The sequence below is a fragment of the Scomber scombrus genome, chromosome 5 (assembly GCF_963691925.1).
Source record: "Scomber scombrus chromosome 5, fScoSco1.1, whole genome shotgun sequence".
In the NCBI taxonomy this organism is placed as follows: Eukaryota; Metazoa; Chordata; class Actinopteri; order Scombriformes; family Scombridae; genus Scomber; species Scomber scombrus.
The window spans coordinates 24,506,600-24,526,096 of record NC_084974.1 but is presented as its reverse complement, the minus strand read 5'-3'; the positions used below and the strand labels follow the sequence as shown (position 1 = coordinate 24,526,096).

The 19,497-nt window shown below is 38.2% G+C and overlaps 1 protein-coding gene across 1 annotated transcript in view; it reads right to left on the bottom strand.

Annotated features, from left to right (window-relative positions):
- Positions 1-1,151: 1,151 nt before the first annotated feature.
- ccdc9 (coiled-coil domain containing 9) overlaps positions 1,152-19,497 on the bottom strand; it is a gene marked incomplete in the record, with an annotated part of 45,720 nt that continues 27,374 nt past the window's right edge. The window contains 3 exon segments of the mRNA XM_062419314.1: positions 1,152-2,669; positions 7,268-7,471; positions 9,495-9,969. Of these exon segments, the coding sequence (XP_062275298.1) occupies positions 2,665-2,669; positions 7,268-7,471; positions 9,495-9,969 (684 nt within the window).

The window sequence follows — 19,497 nt, the reverse complement described above, 5'->3', positions numbered from 1 at the left end:
ATTAATGGCTTTAACAACATTTAAAAAGCTACAGTTTTAGATTAATCCTATAGTCCTGATATTGTTTTTTTTTTTAATGAAACCAGCTTGCACCACTCCAAAAAAACAACAAAAAAAGGCAAACCTTGTTAGTCCCTTTGAGCAATTTCATGTATCAAACAGGAAGACATTGTAGAAATGGTTGTACATTAAAACATCTACTGCCTGAAATACAATCAAGTCATCGACACTCATTTCAGAAGTGTCGATATTGCAAAATAAAAATCATAAAAACAATCATTTTTAAAAAGATTTTTGCTTATATATATAACACTGGCTATATTAAGCAAAAACACCCAAATGGAATGTTTTATTTCCATTTTGAAAGAATACAGATTGCAGTTCCTGTCACTTCAAAATAAAATAAAATGCATGACTTGTATTCCTCTGATTACAGAACACAGAAACATTAAAGCATCCCCCCTCTCAATTTATCCTCCGCTACAGCAAAACGTTAAAAATCAAAAGGCTGAGCCAAGCACAAACCCCGCCCCCCCCAAAAAACAACAAACAAACCAAACTGAAGCCCTTGGTCTGCTGAGGTATGAGTGAAAAGGTTCCATCCCAAAATGCAGCTCAAAAAAATGTCATTATTCATGTTAGTACACTTCAAAAATAAATCTGCAAATCTGTAGTTTTCCCAAAGAAAAGCATTTAGAAGAATTTAGTGTGAAAGTTTTTTGAGGGTTTTTTTTCATGATTATCCATTTTGGAATGAAACCCTTGATTTTTATTTTAAAACAAACAAACTTCATTTAAAAGAGGAGCAGAGTGTCGTTTATGAGGGGGGGGGGGGGGGGGGGGGGATTTCCCCCGATGGTTCACAACTCAAAACGTTACAGCACAGTCTGCAAACAAAAATAGAAACAAAAACGTTTTTCTGATTATAAAACAGAAAAAACATTAAAGACCAACTCACTCCTAAGCAAATCATTTTGTATTTTTGATCGATTTTGAGATGATAATTAGGAGTGAAGAGGGTCATGTGGTGTTGTACCTGATCCTCGCAGTTCATTCGGGTTGAGAACAAGCAAGCAAAACATCACAGTCACACACCCCCCCCCCCCCCCCCCCCCCCCCCCCCCCCCCCCCCCCCCCCCCCCCCACCCCCCCCCCCACACTTAAAGCATCATGTACGACCTGCAGTGAGGCTCGTGTAAACAGTCCGGTTGAGAATTTGTCATTTTTTAAGATGTTTGAAATGTTTTTAGAAATATTCTCTCTCATGATTATTATTTAAAATGAAAATTAAATAAAGTTAGCGGGCCCGGGTGTGGGTGATATTTCTAAAAATGATTTCAATCTTGAAGGCAAAAGTAATAAAAAATGCATCTGTTCATTATGGGTAGACTTAATGGCACTGAGATCACTGGAGAGGTGAGAGAATCACATGATGGACGCTACACACTCACACAGGTTATAAAAGACAAAATCGTCATGGAGACCAGTTTCAGAAAGATGGGAGTCAGTGAGATAGTTTGGTGGGTTTAGGTTAATCAATTATTGTTCTTAAATATAAAATTAAATTAAAAACAGACTGATATTGTAGATTTAGCTCCAAATGTTGCATTAAAAGTCTCAATGGAGCTCTTAAAACAGTCAATTATCCAATAATCCATGGTTGCCGCTATTAACCCACACTACTAGCAGGTATGTTAGTGCACAAAAAGCAATCAATCGTTGAATTAGATGATCAATTTCCAATTATCCACGTCTGACAGCCAAGTGGACACATCTTTTTTTTTTTTTTTTTTTTTAAATCGCTTATGAGACTTTAAATGTAGTTATGAGCAGATATGAGGCTCCTTATACATGTTTGTTAATCTTGTGTCACCTATTATAATTTCTCCTATAATGACATTTTACATTATTACACCTTTATTGTCATTCATTATCTGTTTATACAGCAGCCAAATACATAAATTAAACTCTTATATGCTCACAACTACATTATTAAGTGTTATAATCCATTTATTAACCTTTTATATACTGTTTTCTGGATTTCAAGTGAAAAATATAATAGAACACTGACTTCAGACTAGTTTGGGCTCCATGTTGGATCTTACTGGTGGGGGGGGGGGGGGGGGGCGACTGGATCAGCCTATAACGGGGCAAGTGGCTCAATTCATAAACTTGTTATAATCTTGTATTTGAAGCTCTGAAAAAGGTATTTTAAAGTAATTTTTTTAGCATTTTTTAAAACTATCTTCCATGATGTTTATACGTGGTGGTTCTTCTGGACATAATCAAGGACCATGCTCAGTTTATTCTGCTGAAAAACCTTGAGTCTTAAACTATCTGAAGCTTTTACATCACTGTAAAACCAGAAACTGAGATTTTTTAACTTTGTGATACCTCAATATTAAATATAGTGAGACAAAAACATGGCAGCGAGAGGTGATCCTAATAAAAAAGAAGACTTGAACAGCTCTGCCGCAGACAGACGAGTGAGCTTGTGAACATTGTGAGGCTGGTGGCAAAGCACAGTCCCTCCTCCTCCTCCTCTTTCTTCCTCCTCATGATGGTTTAAATCTTTTTTTAAAGATGTGTGATGGTCGTTGCAGTGATGAGTAGTGTGATGCTCTTCCTCCTTTTTTCCCCATCCTCCTTTTGTTCCTGGCAGCTTCAGTCTGTTGATACAAAGAGAGGAAGTTGTGGTGCAAGGGGGAAGGAGGGGTCACATATAGCGGTCAAAAACACGTGTGTGTGTGTGTGTTTCTTTGTGCTTTATGCTTTTATCCGAAGCACATCACAGTACCATAAAGTGTGCACGTTTTCAGAGCGAGCGTGCCCGTGGGAGAGACCTTCCTGAGAATCGAGCAGCATTAAATCAACATTATTGCTGAATAAGAGCGATAATCACATGCAGAGTGTCTAATAATCAATACTGCACCAGACATATGATGACACCTTGATATAATCATTTGAATCTCATGTCTTCAGTACAGCCTGTTCTAGTTGAAACAGATGGGAAAAAGGACTAATGTGGAGTTTTTAAAGTGTTATTGTGTCAGAAAATTAGTTTTTTCTTTAAATTGAACTAAATTTTAGTCACTGCAACACAACTGCATTGTTAAAAGAGTGCTTTTCTAAGAAGAATTAAGAGACTAATGCTAAAGAGATAATTTAGCAAATCAACGGGTAAATAATTGATATTTTTATTACAAGTAAAAAAAAAACAACCTTTCTACAATGTGACGTTTTGCTGCTTTTCTCAGTTTTATATCATTATGAAATCATAAAATCTGAAGAAAAAAAACCATATTCATATGCTGTTATTTTTAAAATTAAGTTATTTAATCTCATTTAAGTATTGTCAATATTATTATATTTGGTATCATATTATATTTTGTATTATTATTGTCATGATTATTTTATTATTTATTTTGATTATTTGATTTATTTTCCTTATTTCTATATGTTAGTGTTTGTTGTCGAAAACTTTTATTTTTTTTCATCTTTGGAACTGAAAATAAAACGAGTCATCACTTTTAGGCTTCATTAATGTGTGACTGCCATTTTTCTGCAATTATTACACGTAATATCATTTTTAAATAAAAGATGAATAAGTCATTAATGCTAGATCAATCGATGATTAATATAATAATCTGTTACAGGCCTAAATATGAATATATGTATATGAAAAATGTCTTTTCACTTCATGTGGCGCACTCTTCAGTGAAATTACATCATGTGTCACTTTGGATGAATTTAAAGGAGGAAAATTACTCTTTTTTTGTTACATGCTAATTATCAGACTAATATTTCTCTTTATTCTCACATTTTCTGATCATAGGAGCAGTTTTAGTGTTTTTGTTTTTTGTTTACTGTTACTTTCCTTCACGTCGTACATCTCCATCTCCGCACACACACAGTCAGACTATCGACTCTGGCGCCTCAGAAACATGACAAGCTTTAATTCAATAAGACTTCAGCACTTCAAACGGTCTCGTTTCTATCTGCAGCATCATCTGTCCAGCAGGCTGCAGCTCATTTCCTCTCAAAAAGCCTTTTAAAAACTTAATTGTGCCTGTAATTTCCCTGGTTTCCTGATCTCCACCCTGACACCGACACACTCAACACCACTGTCACGCTACTACGCCGACAGATGTGTATGTGTGTGTGTGTGTGTGTGTGTGTGTGTGTTTGCACGTGCACACAAACAATGGCCACATGAGCTCATCTGATTTCTGCTGTTTATCACAAATGAGTCATCAGGACAAGTGTAAATCAGGTAGCTTTTTACACCAGATGAACAAAAAAGAGACAACAGAAGAGTTTTCTTACAATTTAAAATTATTATATTCATGTGGCTCGTTCAGGTTCTGCTAAACTAACAAAAATAAAAAATGAATTCAATCAGCCAAAATGTCTCTTGAATAGTAATCAGACTCATGAGGAACATTAAGACTCAGCTGGTGCCACTTTGCACAAGCTTGTAACTAACCATCATTTAAATTATTGATTATTCTGACAATTCTTTTGTTTAGTCTATAAAAGGTCAGAAAGTCTCCCCCCAAAAAACACTGGGTTTACAGAGAAAAGCACCAAATATTTACACTGGAAAAGCTGAACCAGAGTGTGTTTAGTATGTTTTGGCTTTAAAAAATGACTCAAACAATTAAATGATTACTGAATTAGCTGCAGATGACTTTTTTGCCAGTTTACTTATTGATTATAACTGACTACTTTTTTAAGCTCTACTTGCTACAGCAGCAATTATAAAAAGAGGTCAAACAACCACAAACTAACCTTACCCTTTCACCCTTAAAAAACAACTTAAAATATGTTGAAAATTAGTCTATTTTTGCAGTAAACTCTTTCTCATCTCAATAGTTTATCAATTTAATTCTCAATTTTAAAGTTAAAGACAATCATGATGGATCACTGGGGGTGTTTTTATTATTGTGAGAGTTATTATCATTCATGTTTATACTTTTGTGATTTTAAGCAGCTAACTGGAATAAGTTGACCTCAAATTATTATTTCTTATTAAACGTATCCATTAGAAACCACAAGCTAAGTGATTGTAAGGAGAGCGGCTGATGTCTGTGGTGGATTCACTTCGCTCACTTTTAAACCACTGTGAGCTGAAAAAACGGACAGATCTACCTCAGTGAGGAAATAAGAGCATTCATTCTAATAAAATATAAATTCAATTTATGGTACCATGATGTGCTTTCAAGCAGCAATAAATAAAATCATGTGGTAAAACTTTTACAGGAAATGCTTCTTTCTGGCGGAATCTACTGCTGCACCACCCTCAATAAACAACATATATATATATAGCAATATAAATAATGAAGTATTGAGACATACAGGGAGGAGAAAAAAAAGCACCAGACACAACACACTACATAAAACACAGCTAATAAAAAAGTTCAGTGAAGCTGTGCAGAGAGAAAACAAAGAAAACCAGAAGCTAAAGGCTGCATCATATTGTTTCATTAAAACAGAGGTAGTACAATATATAAAGTCTACAGAAAGTGCTTAAAAAGTTTGGATTGACTCAGATACAAGTCATAATCCATTACTCTCTTAATCTGTGCACTACATTAAATCCAGCTAAATTAATGTCAGCAAACACATTAATAACAAGGTGTTATTAGCATCTCTCACATATAGTTGCTACGCTAACTTATTATATTTATACTGATGGTTTATTTATAAGTTCATCTGTTGCTGTTGCCATGTTCGCTTCTGTAAACACCGTTCTGTGCGTGACGTCATTAATGATCAACTGAGCATGCGGGTCACTTCAGGAGCGTGAGCTGTTCACATCACAGTCCGCAGACAGGCCACGTTTAAAAGTGTAATATGAACAGCCAAACAAAACATCGGATTTGAGCAATAAATCGGAATTGATCATTAAGGCCTGCAGTGTGAACGTAGTCTTAGTGGCTAAACCCAGAGCACCCAGAGCACCAGAGCCAGGGACAATTGTTTTGTTTTCAGATGTGCATAATTTAATTTTACTGCATTTATATGATGACTGCAAACATTAATGGTAGTAGTGGTGACTTATTGTGATCCTTATCATTCTGATCCTTAACATTTTAACATATTTTCCAAAAAGAATGTGCAAATAAATAAATAAATCATATTCTTAATTGTTATTAGGCATAAAATCAAATGGAAAAGAAAAAATATTGAAACATTTTTAAATTACACTTCACCCTGTAAGTCAACCTCAGCTGAAATGTCTTCAGAAGTTTGACTCTTAATTAAAACTGTTATAAACTCATTCAGATTAAGTCAGCAGATGGTTGAAGTCACTGTATTTTTTAAATAGATTTGAGGCTTTTGAGAAAACACTCCCTACCTCCGCCCCTTTCTCCCATCATCCTCTCTGAGTAGCAGCTGCCGCCACTTTGGGTTGATGAGCCAAAAACCTGTATGCGTGTCAGCCTGACCCTGTCATTCAAACCTAAATCTCGCCTAACAGACCCCTGCGAAAATGGTCTGAATCATAACACAAGTCAAGGAGCACAACTATTTTGAGAGATATAGTAGAATATTTTTAGTAGCATTCATATCTAAACCTAGCTGATAATATTGAAAAACAAATAAAACGTTACTTCATTTTGTTTTGGTGCAGCAGATTAGCTGAAAACACGTCATGACTGTACAGAAAAACAGGCTAATCACACAAAGCAAAGGGTCACATTTTACTGCTCCCGTTCTCTCTCCTCAGATCAGTCGTTTCATAAATAAACTTACATGAATTTTCACATGAATTAACATCAGAGCAACTGAAGGAGAGAGAACGAGAAGCCAGTAGATTGAGGTTCGGTAAAGCACACAACACGACATGCAGGACGAAACCAGAACAGACTATGAAGAACATAAAGAACAGAAGAGATGAGGAGGAGGATGAACAGAGGACAGCGTACATCACACACAAGGTTAAAGACGAAGGAGTTCAGTCCATCACAGGAGGAGTGTCAAAAACAAGAAAGTGGGGTCTTGATTGGTTGGAGGAGGCAGTGGTGCTGTGACAAGCTTGTGTTAGATCCAAAAACCAGGCAAAAAAAAAAAAAGCTCACAAGTGTTAGTTAGACGTGGGAGGAAACATTTTTTAAAAAAGAGGGGGAAATGGAGGGCAAGAGAGTGACAAACATGAAGATGGGAATATCACACCGACATATTCACCCAAAAAAATAAAAAATAAAATTAAAGATTAAGTGAAGCGTGAGAGGACGTTAGAGGTGCGCAAGGGATTTCTTACTGTAAGACACTGTCTCAAAGTCACTGATATGGACCGCACCTGAGGACGGCTGCTCTGAAGAATCCGCCATCTCTGCTGTCGGAGCAGCGGCGGCAGTCTCAGAGGATGCTGGGTTGTTATTATCTTTGTGTCCTGCCGGCTCAGAGGAGCTCTGCTCAGCTTCCAGGATGGCGGGAGAGGAGGGAGGAGGGGTGTCTGCTTTGTCTGTTGTCAGAAAGAGAGAGAGATAAGGGGAATTTTTAAAGAAAAGAAAAGATGCACATTATAGTGTCTGATCTGTTGCAAACTACATTTGCTTAATTTTCCCTCTAAATGAATGCCTGCTTGAAAAGAAAAGACCTCAACAGTCAGGTAAAAAACTGAAAGGCCTTCTGGTAAAAAAAAAGTGGCTCAACTTTAACCCCAATGCAATGCAGCAGCATCGTGCAAGGCAAAACATTGGCCATCATGCACTACTCTGAGCCCCTGGTAAACCAGTGTTTCCCACAGAATTTTGAGAGACTATGGTTGTTGGACCTCAGTCTGACTCTCTAGGGGGGGTTCAGCTCTCCTCGAAGAAAATCTTGTACATTTTTAAGTTAAATGAATCATTCTGGTGCACTGGGAGCTAGTTATATCTATAAATAAAATTGTGCTCTAAACAATTTAGTGCTTTAGTGCTTTAACTACTGGTTGTATTGGTATGAATGGTGGTGACACAGCAGAAAGGTCACACCCACAAAGCATGGGAAAATAAATTTTACCAGTTCATAATTGTTCCAAACAGACCATCAAAAAAAGGCTAATGTCCATATTTTAGCTCTGAAACAAAGAAAGCAGAAGTGATTATCCAAGTTCAACTAGTGCATTACTGAGGAACATATAAAACACTTTTTCCTACATTGTTTCAAGTTTGTGTCGTGTTTCTTCAAATAACTAAACTTCAAATTAGCGGCACAAATTAGACTATGGCTACATAATCACTGGGATATGCTGTACACCATACACTGCTTCATGCTCCATGCACTACTTTTTTCTAACCCCAAACCTAACCTATCCACATTCATGGTAGATGAATTTGTAACCTTTAACCTTTTGATTGTCATGACTAGAAAATAGTTGTCAAATCCTGTCTTGTAGTTTCATAAACCACTGTGCGCTGTTTGGGCGTCTGATGAACCTTTAAACTTGTGTATTGATCACTGAAACTAAACATAGCATGTTAATCACATTACTCTATATTAATTTAGCAAAGGCTTTTTTTTCTCCAAAGTGGCATTTAGGGAAGGCATTCAACTTCCGTAAGATAAAGAGCTAGATGTCGTGATAAACCGAACAAACAACTGAGAGTGTGCTGAGCGCTGCGACAGAGTGGAGCCTTGATGAGCTACCACGGGGAGAAACAGGGGGGCCGACATGATGTAATTATTATAAGAGCTGGTTATGGGACCAAAAATGGCGCCCATTCAGTCATATAAGAAATGTTTGGGTCGCGCATATGCCACAAAAAAAAATGTGTCTAGCTTCCAAGTTTACTTTTGTGTTACGTGGCCCACTGAATATGTGCAGTAGTGTTTCCCCCCACTTGCCTAGCCCATGAGTTCCTGCTCAGCCCACAGACTTTACATTGTGATCATGTCATGGATTTTTAAATAGTTTTTCTCGGTTTGAGGAAGGTTTTACAAATACAAAACTTTCATGGATCAAAAATTCATAATAGAAAGAGTCTTTTCTGCTGTTTGAGGACTGCGAGTGACCACTGGGGAAAACTGATGGCTGAGCATCAGCGCCCTATCCAGCTTTTATAATACATCAATGGTGGCCAATTGTCTAGAGGCAGAGACGTGTAAGATTTGACCGTTACTTGGAGGGAGGAAAGAGCAGAGGTAGTGGAGTGAGTGGTGTGAGGCTGAAGACCACAGCAGCATTAGCATTCTGTACCCGCTGCAGATATTTGGAAGGAGAAATGGCTCTGTTGAGGAGGTAGGTGCACCTGTATCACCTCTCTTGCAAAAAAAACCAAACAAAGCTACAGACAGCTTGTCCCCCCAGGATCACACTCCCTTGCAGTCTGAGTCCAGGACTGTTGACCACAGTATTGTCAGTGATGATGGATGTTTCTCAGAGCGAGACACCCCCCAAAAAAACCCCAAATGTTAAACTTTAGACTGTGAAATGCACTCAAAATGTCTACCAGGCAAGCAGTGATGCGTGCCTCCGCCTGTGTAGTGTGTTTTATTTTTATAACCTTGTGAAGGGGCAGCAGGTGTATCCTCAGCCTTCGTCACAGCAGCCTCGCTAACTTCAGAGGGAGCAGGGTCAGACACCTCCACCTGGGGCGGGGCAGGGTCAGACACCTTCACCTGGGGCGGAGCAGGGTCAGACACCTCCTCCTCGGGCGGAGCAGGGTCAGACACCTTCACCTGGGGCGGGGCGGGGTCAGACACCTTCACCTGGGGCGGGGCAGGGTCAGACACCTTCACCTGGGGCGGGGCGGGGTCAGACACCTTCACCTGGGGCGGGGCGGGGTCAGACACCTTCACCTGCGGCGGGGCAGGGTCAGACACCTTCACCTGGGGCGGGGCAGGGTCAGACACCTTCACCTGCGGCGGGGCAGGGTCAGACACCTTCACCTGGGGCGGGGCAGGGTCAGACACCTTCACCTGGGGCGGGGCAGGGTCAGACACCTTCACCTGGGGCGGGGCAGGGTCAGACACCTTCACCTTGGGCGGGGCGGGGTCAGACACCTCCACCTGGGGCGGGGCGGGGTCAGACACTGGTGCAGCCGGGGAGTCTGCGGGAACAGACTCTGGTTCTGACACTATCACAGTTTGCCGGACTTGAGTCTTTTCTTCTGGAGGCGAGGAAACCTTTACAGCTACAGAGGGGGTCAGAAAGAGAGAGGAGAGGAGAGGAGGTGAAGACGGGAGACGGTAGAGGAGAGTGATGTAGAGCGTAAAAGGAAGTGAAAGGAAACAAAAAAAAGAGATGAGACAAGATAAGACACGAGGAGAGCAGCGGAAAAGACATGAATCAAAGAGACAGGCGGGGAAGATTCATACTTCAAACAGCATTTCTCTTCTCCAAACAACTTTTTATCCCGAGGTTGTGAGATCAGAGTAGAGCAGAGTGACAGAGACAGAGAGAGAGAGAGGGAGAGAGAGAGAGAGAGAGAGACTGTTTGCTGATGGTTTAAGTTTCAGTGGATTCAGATTTAGTCACCTTATCTATTGATAGAGTATATTATAAACAAAAGATAGCCCCCACAGATTGCCATCTAAAACAAACTATGGAGAGAAATTAGTGCCAGCAGTGATGATCCATGATTTATATTAGCTTTTTTTCTGCTGCTGTAAGCGTCCTTCACACTTTTTTGTTGCTCTCATCTTCAGCTCAGTCCGAGTAAAAAAAAAAAAAAAAAAAAGAAAAAAAAAAAGAGAAATAAACAGACGCAGATACATTTAAGTTAAATCAGTCTTTTGTTCATAATTTTAGCAGCCAACTTGGTAAACTGGTTCATCATTTCCTCTACAGACTTAAAAAAAACCCTACAAATCAGGAAAGTGGCGAGAAACAGAAAAGGTGAGCCAACATGTGGCAGCAGTTTTATCTGAGCTGTCACCATTTATTTGACGGTTCAGGGATTTGAATTTGACGGGCAAAGATCGGAGACTAGATACAGTTGAATTAGCGGAGAGAAAGCAGAGCTGATGATCAGAAAATATAACACTGTGTAAACATGCATACAACATTCTGCATACAAATAAAGTGTTAGTTTAATTTTTTAGTTTAATTGTAAATGAAATGTTCTATTAATGTCAATTCACGATAAAATGTTAATAAAATTTGTTTACTAATGTTCTAATATTTTTTAGGGCCCCTGTCAGTAACAGGCCCTTATGGCACCCCCTGATTGTACTTCAAGGTGTGCCTTTGCAGCTTCATGCATACCTAGATTGTTTTTACATAAAACTCCATAAATATCATGTTTAGAGACTCTGAAAGGTGTCATACTTTATCATGGCTTCAACTGACAAATGTAATTTGTATAAAACAACTACACCAAAAGATGATACTGGAGATAGTTTTTTCATGTATTGACTGATGAAGATGCAGTGAGCTTCGTTTTTGCAGCTGACTAAACGTGTATAAATAAATGTGAAGTGAATCCAGTATCTTTATTTTTGGGTGCAGCCATCGAGAAGTGGCCCTTTGAACTTTCTTTTTTCTCATAATTCGTCCTGTTCTGAAAGCGCAGACCTCCGCCTGTGGAGTGTCTGAAGCAGATGACATTCCCTCTACAGGTCTAATGTATATTCTAATTAAGTTAGAAAGTAATTTAAATGTCATGAGGGGTATTAGTTCATCTTAATACTGCTGTGGAATAAAAGAGTGGAACAAATACAGCAGCCTCAACTCACAGCACTAAAGAATATTCCTCCTATATTACTGTGAAGGTATCTAATCTTACCTGTATGCTCCTCTTTTTGTGGCTCAGCAGGTTCATTAGAGGTGGCAGCTTGACTCTTTGTCTCCTCCCCCTGCTCCTTCTTTTGAGGGGGGCTGGACTCAGCGCTGGGGGGTTTCAGTGGGCTCTCTCCTCCCATGCTGCTCCGGGGCGACAGCATCTCCATCTCCTCCCCCCAGTCTGTAACGGGCTGGTGGCCGTCCAGCGGGGAGAAGGGGCTGAGTGGTTTTCCTCCCTCGGGTGATTCCTGCGCCGCTCCCGGGGAGGGGATGTGGACCTTCGGCCTGGGGGTCCGCTGCTCTTTGGGGCTTCCTGCCGATGTTGTTCGAGAACGAGGTTTGGGAGTTGTGGGGGAGGCGTCTTTGCTCTTGGTTGGTTTCTCCTTCCCGGTGTCTTTCTTCTCGTCGTGTTCTCCGTCAGAACCGTCGCTGCCTTCCTCCACTCCTTCGTCGACTTCCTCTCCATCGCTGGCATCCTCCCATTCTTCATCATCCTCCTCTCCGTCGGCGCCTTTCTCCTCCACCTGAGAAAAGATGGAAAGGGATATTAGGGATGTAAATCACAAGTTTCTTCACAATATGATAAAATATTGATTCAATGGACGATGATTTGATGTTTTGCTGATATCACAATATCTGCCAACCATATGCTTTCGATTGGATTGAGTAGGCAGCGATCAATATGAGACAATATCACAGCTGATTTGTTTTTTTTTAATAAAAAAAAAAAGACATTTTGATATATTCAGGTTTAAAACTTTCACCCCATACAAAAGACAACTGAGAGAACATTAAGATTTTATACATTAAATCAGGATTTTTGCTTGTTTTGTGTGTTTTCTTTATCTGTTTTTATTCTCATGTTCAAAATAAATAACATTAAAAATAGTAACATTATGTACAAGAGTAATATCATTCAACACCAATATTACACTTGTACATAATGTTACTATATTTTCCACCACTATTGTTTTTATTGTTTATGTACTTACTTTTTATTAATTGTTCTTAATTATTTTTATTGATGCTCTTTCTATTTTTGCTATCCACTTGCTGCTGCAATACTGTAACTTTCCCCGCAGTGGGACTAATAAAGGAATATCTTAACTTAACTTATCTTAAATAAATCTAAATCAAATAAAAAATAAGTTTCTTTGTGTATGTTAGTGCTTTTGATGTTTGAAATGATGGCTGTTACATTATTTTTTAGACTTTTTTTAAATCGCGTGGCGCAAGTGCCTTTGGGGCATGTCCAAATCCACTTTTTTGCTATTTTAACGGCGGAGAAACGGTCAATGCGACAGGCGCATGGTCTAAAAGGGTTGGACTTAATTCCCCATCATTAATCATGGGTGTGTTTCGGGCGTAACACGTGATAAACCAATCAGAGGGTCATCTCCCATAGTAATATAACACGCATTTGCCAAGCAATGCGTTTCAAGACTAAAACATGAGTTACATTTGCTGAAAAGAAAGTTGGCTGATGAGCTGCTAACCCAACATTTAATTCATAAAAAGGAAGAATATGGAGTTATAACCGACCAATCTGATGAGTGTAGAGGTGTGTGTGTGTGTGGTTATAGCAGCCTGGTGTCATCAGCTGATTTAATAAACTTTGAATGGCTATACGTAATGGCACTGTGTTCTGTGCAGCATCTCAGAGGCTGCAGATTTATCAACACATCAGTCCTACAGTATAAACAGCTGTGGATAACAAACACTGTAAGAATCACCCCCATTCATTAACAGATTAATACAGATGTTTTAACCACAGATGTTCAGATGCTTTTCTTGTTGATAAAATCACTAAGTGGAAGCAGAGCATCTTTCCTCCAGAAGCAGACAAGGTTTTGAGACCCATTCTCCACAAAAACACCAAAAACTCACTCTGTGCTACATATTTTGATGGGGCCGCTAGACTCTAAAAGGCAACTTTTATCAAAATGTGAATATGTCCAGTTTAGCTCCAGCTGTAAGTTAATGGAAGATTCTTTGCTTGTGAAGAAGAAATACACATTTGGGCAGAGATGTGATAATCAAGTGACGTTTGGGAACAGAGCTTTGGTAACTCTTGCCCCTGATGATCTCACCTTTAATTGAGTGAGTGACATCTGATAACAGCCCTTTGATCATTCCTGCCCCTTGATGATTTTACCTTTTGCTACTGACATCTGACTGTCTAAAAAAAACACCTTCCCCCCTTACCAAGATGGCCCTGGTTCTTATATGAATGCAAATGCCTGCCCTCCCTTCCTGCCCTTTTGTTTCTTTTCACTTGCTGATTACTGCATTGACCTCACTGTATAAAATGCTTCTATTTCATTTGCTCTGTGTCAGCATGTTCACCGATATCACAGCATATGAAAAATACACCATCACCAACTTTGAACAAGGATTTCCTTCAACTCTTGCAATCATATTCCTAAAAGAAGCCCCTCTACCTTCTGCACGGTTGGAGGTTTGGGTTTTTCTTCCTCTTTCTCCTTCTTTTTAGTCTTCTCCTCTCTCTTTGTTTTGTCACCCTTTTCCTTTTCCTTCTCCTTCTCCTCCTCTCCTTCTTCTTCTTTCTCTCCTTCCCAGCGGTTGTCATGCATGCTGTCAAAGGGGAATCCAGAAATGTCACAAGTTCACAATGTTAGAAAAAATTAACATCAAGTTACAAATAACGCTGGACAAAACAACATTAGTCTCTTTCAACAAACAAACACAGACACACTGTACAGCCAATAAAATATTATAAATCAAACAAAAATGTTAACAGCAAGATTTGAAACTATTAACCACTGCAGGAACGTTCAAGCATTTCAGTGCCTCTGTGAGTGAAAAACAACACAACAGATGCTCTGCTGCAGAGTATCGGAGTCCCAAAAATATACCAACAAACTGAAACTGTCATTAATAAGAAGAGCAGAAAGAAAAAGGCTCCATCTAGTGATTAAACAGACTCTGCTCAACTATTAACACAATAAAATTAAAATTAAAGAGTACCATCTAGACCTGCTCTGTGTGAAAAGTGGCTTGAGATAACCTTTGTTGTGATTCTGCCCTATATAAATAAAGTCTGATTGATTGAAATTAGTTGACTCACAAATTTAATCGATAGCAATAATAATTTGCTAGAAATGATAAAATAAATCTCTGCTGTTCAGATAAAGCAGCTGATTTAAAGATGACACTTGTGATGGGTGTTTGTGTTATTTTCTAACCTTCTATAGGCTAAAGAATAATAAAAAATGAATAGCTAAACCTTTAAACCAATCTTAAAAGTAATTAGTTGCATAATTACATCAAAAATACTTGCCTCTTTACTTTATCCTTTTATTAGCTTCATATCATATCCACACCTATGCACTACTGAACTTCTTTTAAAATGTTGGATTTTACTTGATTTTATATATTTATTCTACGTTTCAGCTACTTTATTTTCCATCTTATATTACATTAATGTTTCTTAACAGTGCTTAATGCTCCTTTTAGGTCCTTTTAGAGTGAATCATTTGGTATATTAGTATATTTTGTTGTAAAGCACTTTAAGCTGCATTTCGTGTAGGAAAAGGTGCTATAAAAATAAAGTTATTATTATTCCTATTAATATTGACACCTGCTGATTTACCTGTAGCTCTGTTTCTGTCCTCTTCCCCGTCCCCGGCTCCATTCCCCTCGGGGTCCCTGCGTCCTGCCCTGGGACAGGAATTCGCCGAATGTCGGCGCTTTAGGAGGTCGCTTACTGTCGTCTGGAGGAGATATTAACGAGGAAGTGTAAGTGAATGTGCTGCAAAACAACATTTAAGAAATACTAAAAAAGGTGGCAGGGGTTAAATCAGAGAGGAGAGGGACTGAAAGAAGTAGGAGGTGGCGATGGACGTGTGTTTATGGTTGTTACAGCCGCTGAGGATCGTTACCGTGCAACAAGTGATACATACATGCAAGTGAAGTTTTTAAAAAGGCAGGAACTAAAATTCATGAACCAGATTGGGCATATACTGTGTGTCAATATATCAATGCATGAAAAATACATATAATCACAATTTATTTAAAAAATGTCCTTTTGGCTTTGTGACTGTTTACCTTACCTTGAATAAACTTACAGTATTTCAGCATCTATATGAAACCACATTTAAGATTTAGAGTTACAATTATAAGAAAAATATATTTTTTCACAAATACTAACAAACTAAATAACTAAAAACTAAAATAGTCAAACTAATGAAGCCTCTCTCGTCACGTGCACAAAATGAAAAGGCTTTTTGAAACATTGGTATGGCTTTGTGAATGTCTGTCTTACCTTTGATAAACTTACAGTATTGTAGCATCTACACGAAACTGGATTTACAATTATAAGAAAAATAATTGTAGAAATACTTTTTGCATACTAAATTAGCATACTAACTATATTTGTGAAAGCTTTTTGAAATGTTTGAATTGATCTATTTATTGTTTTTACAAATTTTAATTAATCTTATTCTTTTACTTCTTACTCTTTTCATGTGTTTATGATGGAGCTCTTTTAAAGCACTTTAAATTTTAATCTTTTATTTGCACTGTATGTTGTTTAAATCATTTTAATCATTAATCATTATTTTATGCTGCACTCATATTTTATGCTCTATTTTAGTCTTGCTTTTTATTTTATTTCCCTCTTTCTATTTTTCTGTACTTTGTTTTATTTTTGTTATAATTATTGTATATTTTAATGTTTCCAATTTTTACTATAATTGGGTTTTATTTATTTATTTATCTTTTTAATTTTATGTTTTTATGCTTCCAATTCTTACTGTAAAATGTTGTTTTTTTATGAAAAGCACATTGAGTTGCCCCTGGGTATGAAATGCGCTATATAAATAAAGCTGCCTTGCCTTGACTTGCCTTTCACTGTTTTACTTCTGTGCATTTTATTATTATTATTATTATTTTATAAATCATTTACTATTACTCTGTGCCTCTGTCTGTCATCAGTAGTATGTAGTAAAAAATAAAAACTGTCTCCATTCACATTATGCTCATCCCTCCATCTGTTTCCCCACTTTCTGCTGCTGCAGTCTGAGTGACGATGTCTTACATAACATCAGAGTTGTCCCAGAGTCCATCTGAACTCTGGGACAAAGTCAAACATCTATTTGTTTACTAGTGAAAGGGAGAAGAGGAATAACGAAGAGCTATTAAAATGCAGAGAGCTGATAAGAGCCAAAACACGCCCTGCCTTCAAGTGTAACCTGACAGGTCATAATTTCAAAATCAGTCAGCATGCTGAGGGTTCACATGCTTTAAGAAATCAGCACTGCCTTGTTCCCTTTTTAGATGTGGGGAATCTTGTTTTTTCATGAACATTATAATTATGATGGGCAAAATAATAGAAAACCAAAAAAACAGGTAATCAGGTAAGGAGAAAATCCTCTTTGCTTTTGGAAACCTTCCATTAAAGAAGTTTTGAATACCACCTTAAATGCTTGTATATTGTATGTGATATATTTTAGCAAACCCTCTCAAAGTAATAAGAGTAAGTCCCCCAGTCGTAACCAATTTGTCACAAAGAGAAAGACAACTGAATTCATCATGAAGGAAATGAGAGATGAATAATAAGAAACATGTTGGAAAACAGAAAAGAAGAAAAGATGCAAGAATGGAAAGAAAGTGGCAGAGTTGAGAGTGGAAAGTGAAGTAAAAAGTAGTCATAGTGACAGAAATAGAAGAGAAAAGCAGATGATGGAGGCATGAAGAGAAGTATAGAAGAAGAAGGAAGAGAAGTATAGAAGAAGAAGGAAGAGAAGCAGACTTAAGAACAAGAAATGAAGGAAAGATGAGAGAGGAGGAGACAGAAAGGTCAGAGACAGAAAGCTCCAACAATGGAGAGGATGTACAGAGGGAGAAGGATAAGTGCTTGAAGAGGGAGAGGAGAGGGGAGGGTGTGATAAAAAGGTCAGAAAGAGAAAGATACAAGGACAAAAGAAATGAAGGGATCAGAACAAAAAAAAAAGACAGAGGATGAAGATGAGCAGATTGAACAGACGAAGGAGCCCAGGGCTGTGACGGGGACATTCGAGTCATTCAACGAATTAGAAACGGTGGAGAAAAAAAGAAACACACACACACACACACACACAATATGGACACACACACACATCCAAAGCGAGCACAGGATTTAATGTGGGGCAGGTGTAATGCCATAATCTGTAATATACACTCCAGTTATAGTGAGGCAGAGGTGAAATGGAGGAAACCAGGAGTGAACAGGGGTTAAAAATAATTCTCAGTTTTCTTGTGTGACCTTTCACACACACACACACACGTACGCACGCACGCACGCACGCACGCACGCACGCACACTTTGACTTTCCACTGCATCTCTCTGGCCATCCAAAAAGGCAAACATCACCCAGGAGGTGCTGAGAAGGAAACTCAAACACTGACAACTATTTACTAACACTGTTTGACATCCTGAGGTTGAGGTTGAGGTGTGTGTGTGTGTGTGTGTGTGTGTGTGTGTGTGTGTGTGTGTGTGTGTGTGTGTGTGTGTGTGTGTGTGTGTGTGTGTGTGTGTGTGTGTGTGTGTGTGTGTGTGTGTGTGTGTGTGTGTGTGTGTGTGTGTGTGTGGTCAAGAAGCTTTCTGAAGCGTAGGCAGCCTCAAGGGGGGGAAAAGATTAGCTAATCCTTACAGATGCTCACCCAACTCCAAAGCAAAAACCCAGAAAGAGACTGGACTTGTGGCTGAGGTTAAAAACGTACACATTTCAAAATCTGTGTGGCTGCAGAACAAGCCGACGACTCATTTTTAGACAAAATTTGAGAGAAATGGCTTAAAATTCATGTGATGCGTGTGGAGCCTAATGGGCAGCGCAATGCCCAATTCGAGGGTATTTGCAAGTGTCCCAAACAATTTGTTTTCTTACTAAAACAGCTAATTGACTGATGTAGTATTCTGAGACTTGCATTTGTTTTACTTCTAAAAAAAACAATGTGAGGCCTAAAAGTAAATTCAAAGCGCCATCTATTCAAATGCATCACCTTTCCTGAGTGGTGACCCATCAGAAATATTAACAGCCAACCCAGCAGATGAATGATTATGATTATGATTATAACTAATACCAAATAACATTAACAATAACTTTTGTTTAATGTGAGATTTAAAAAAAACTAAAAAACTAAAAAAAATATTTTTGAACAAAAGAAAATTCTGATTGCTGAGAACCTCTGTTAAAAGCATGTTGCAAATAACTGAACAGAAAAACTAGGACCATTTTTTGGAAGAACATTTATAAAAATATAGAAAAGTAAAGGGCCTAAAATACATCCTTGTGGTACACCCTTTCCAACAATTATATAATCTGATTAATTGTGATGAAAAGAAACAGACTGACAACAATCGTTAAGGTAAGAATTAAACCAGTTAATGAAGTGTACAGTTAATGAAGAAGAAGATAATGGTCAACCAAATCGACAATGAAAGCCTGGGTTAAATCATGGATGGTAAATTTGACCAGAACAGTACTAGTGGAAAAAATTGAACAAAAGCCAGACTTAAATGAGGTTAAAATCATCATCAATAATCATTAATATACTGTGATAATTAATTATAATAAATAATTTCCTTTATGAAGTGGAGTAACTTTAGCACATTTACAATTAGATTATAGTTTACAAGTAGATAAGGACACATGAAATAGGTCAGCAAGTGGGAAAATATGTATTTGAGAAGCTAATTTAAAAAAAATTAGCCTCTATGACATCAGATCCAGGAGAGGTGCACAGCCAACATTTAGGGCAGAAATAACTAGGAGGTAAAATAT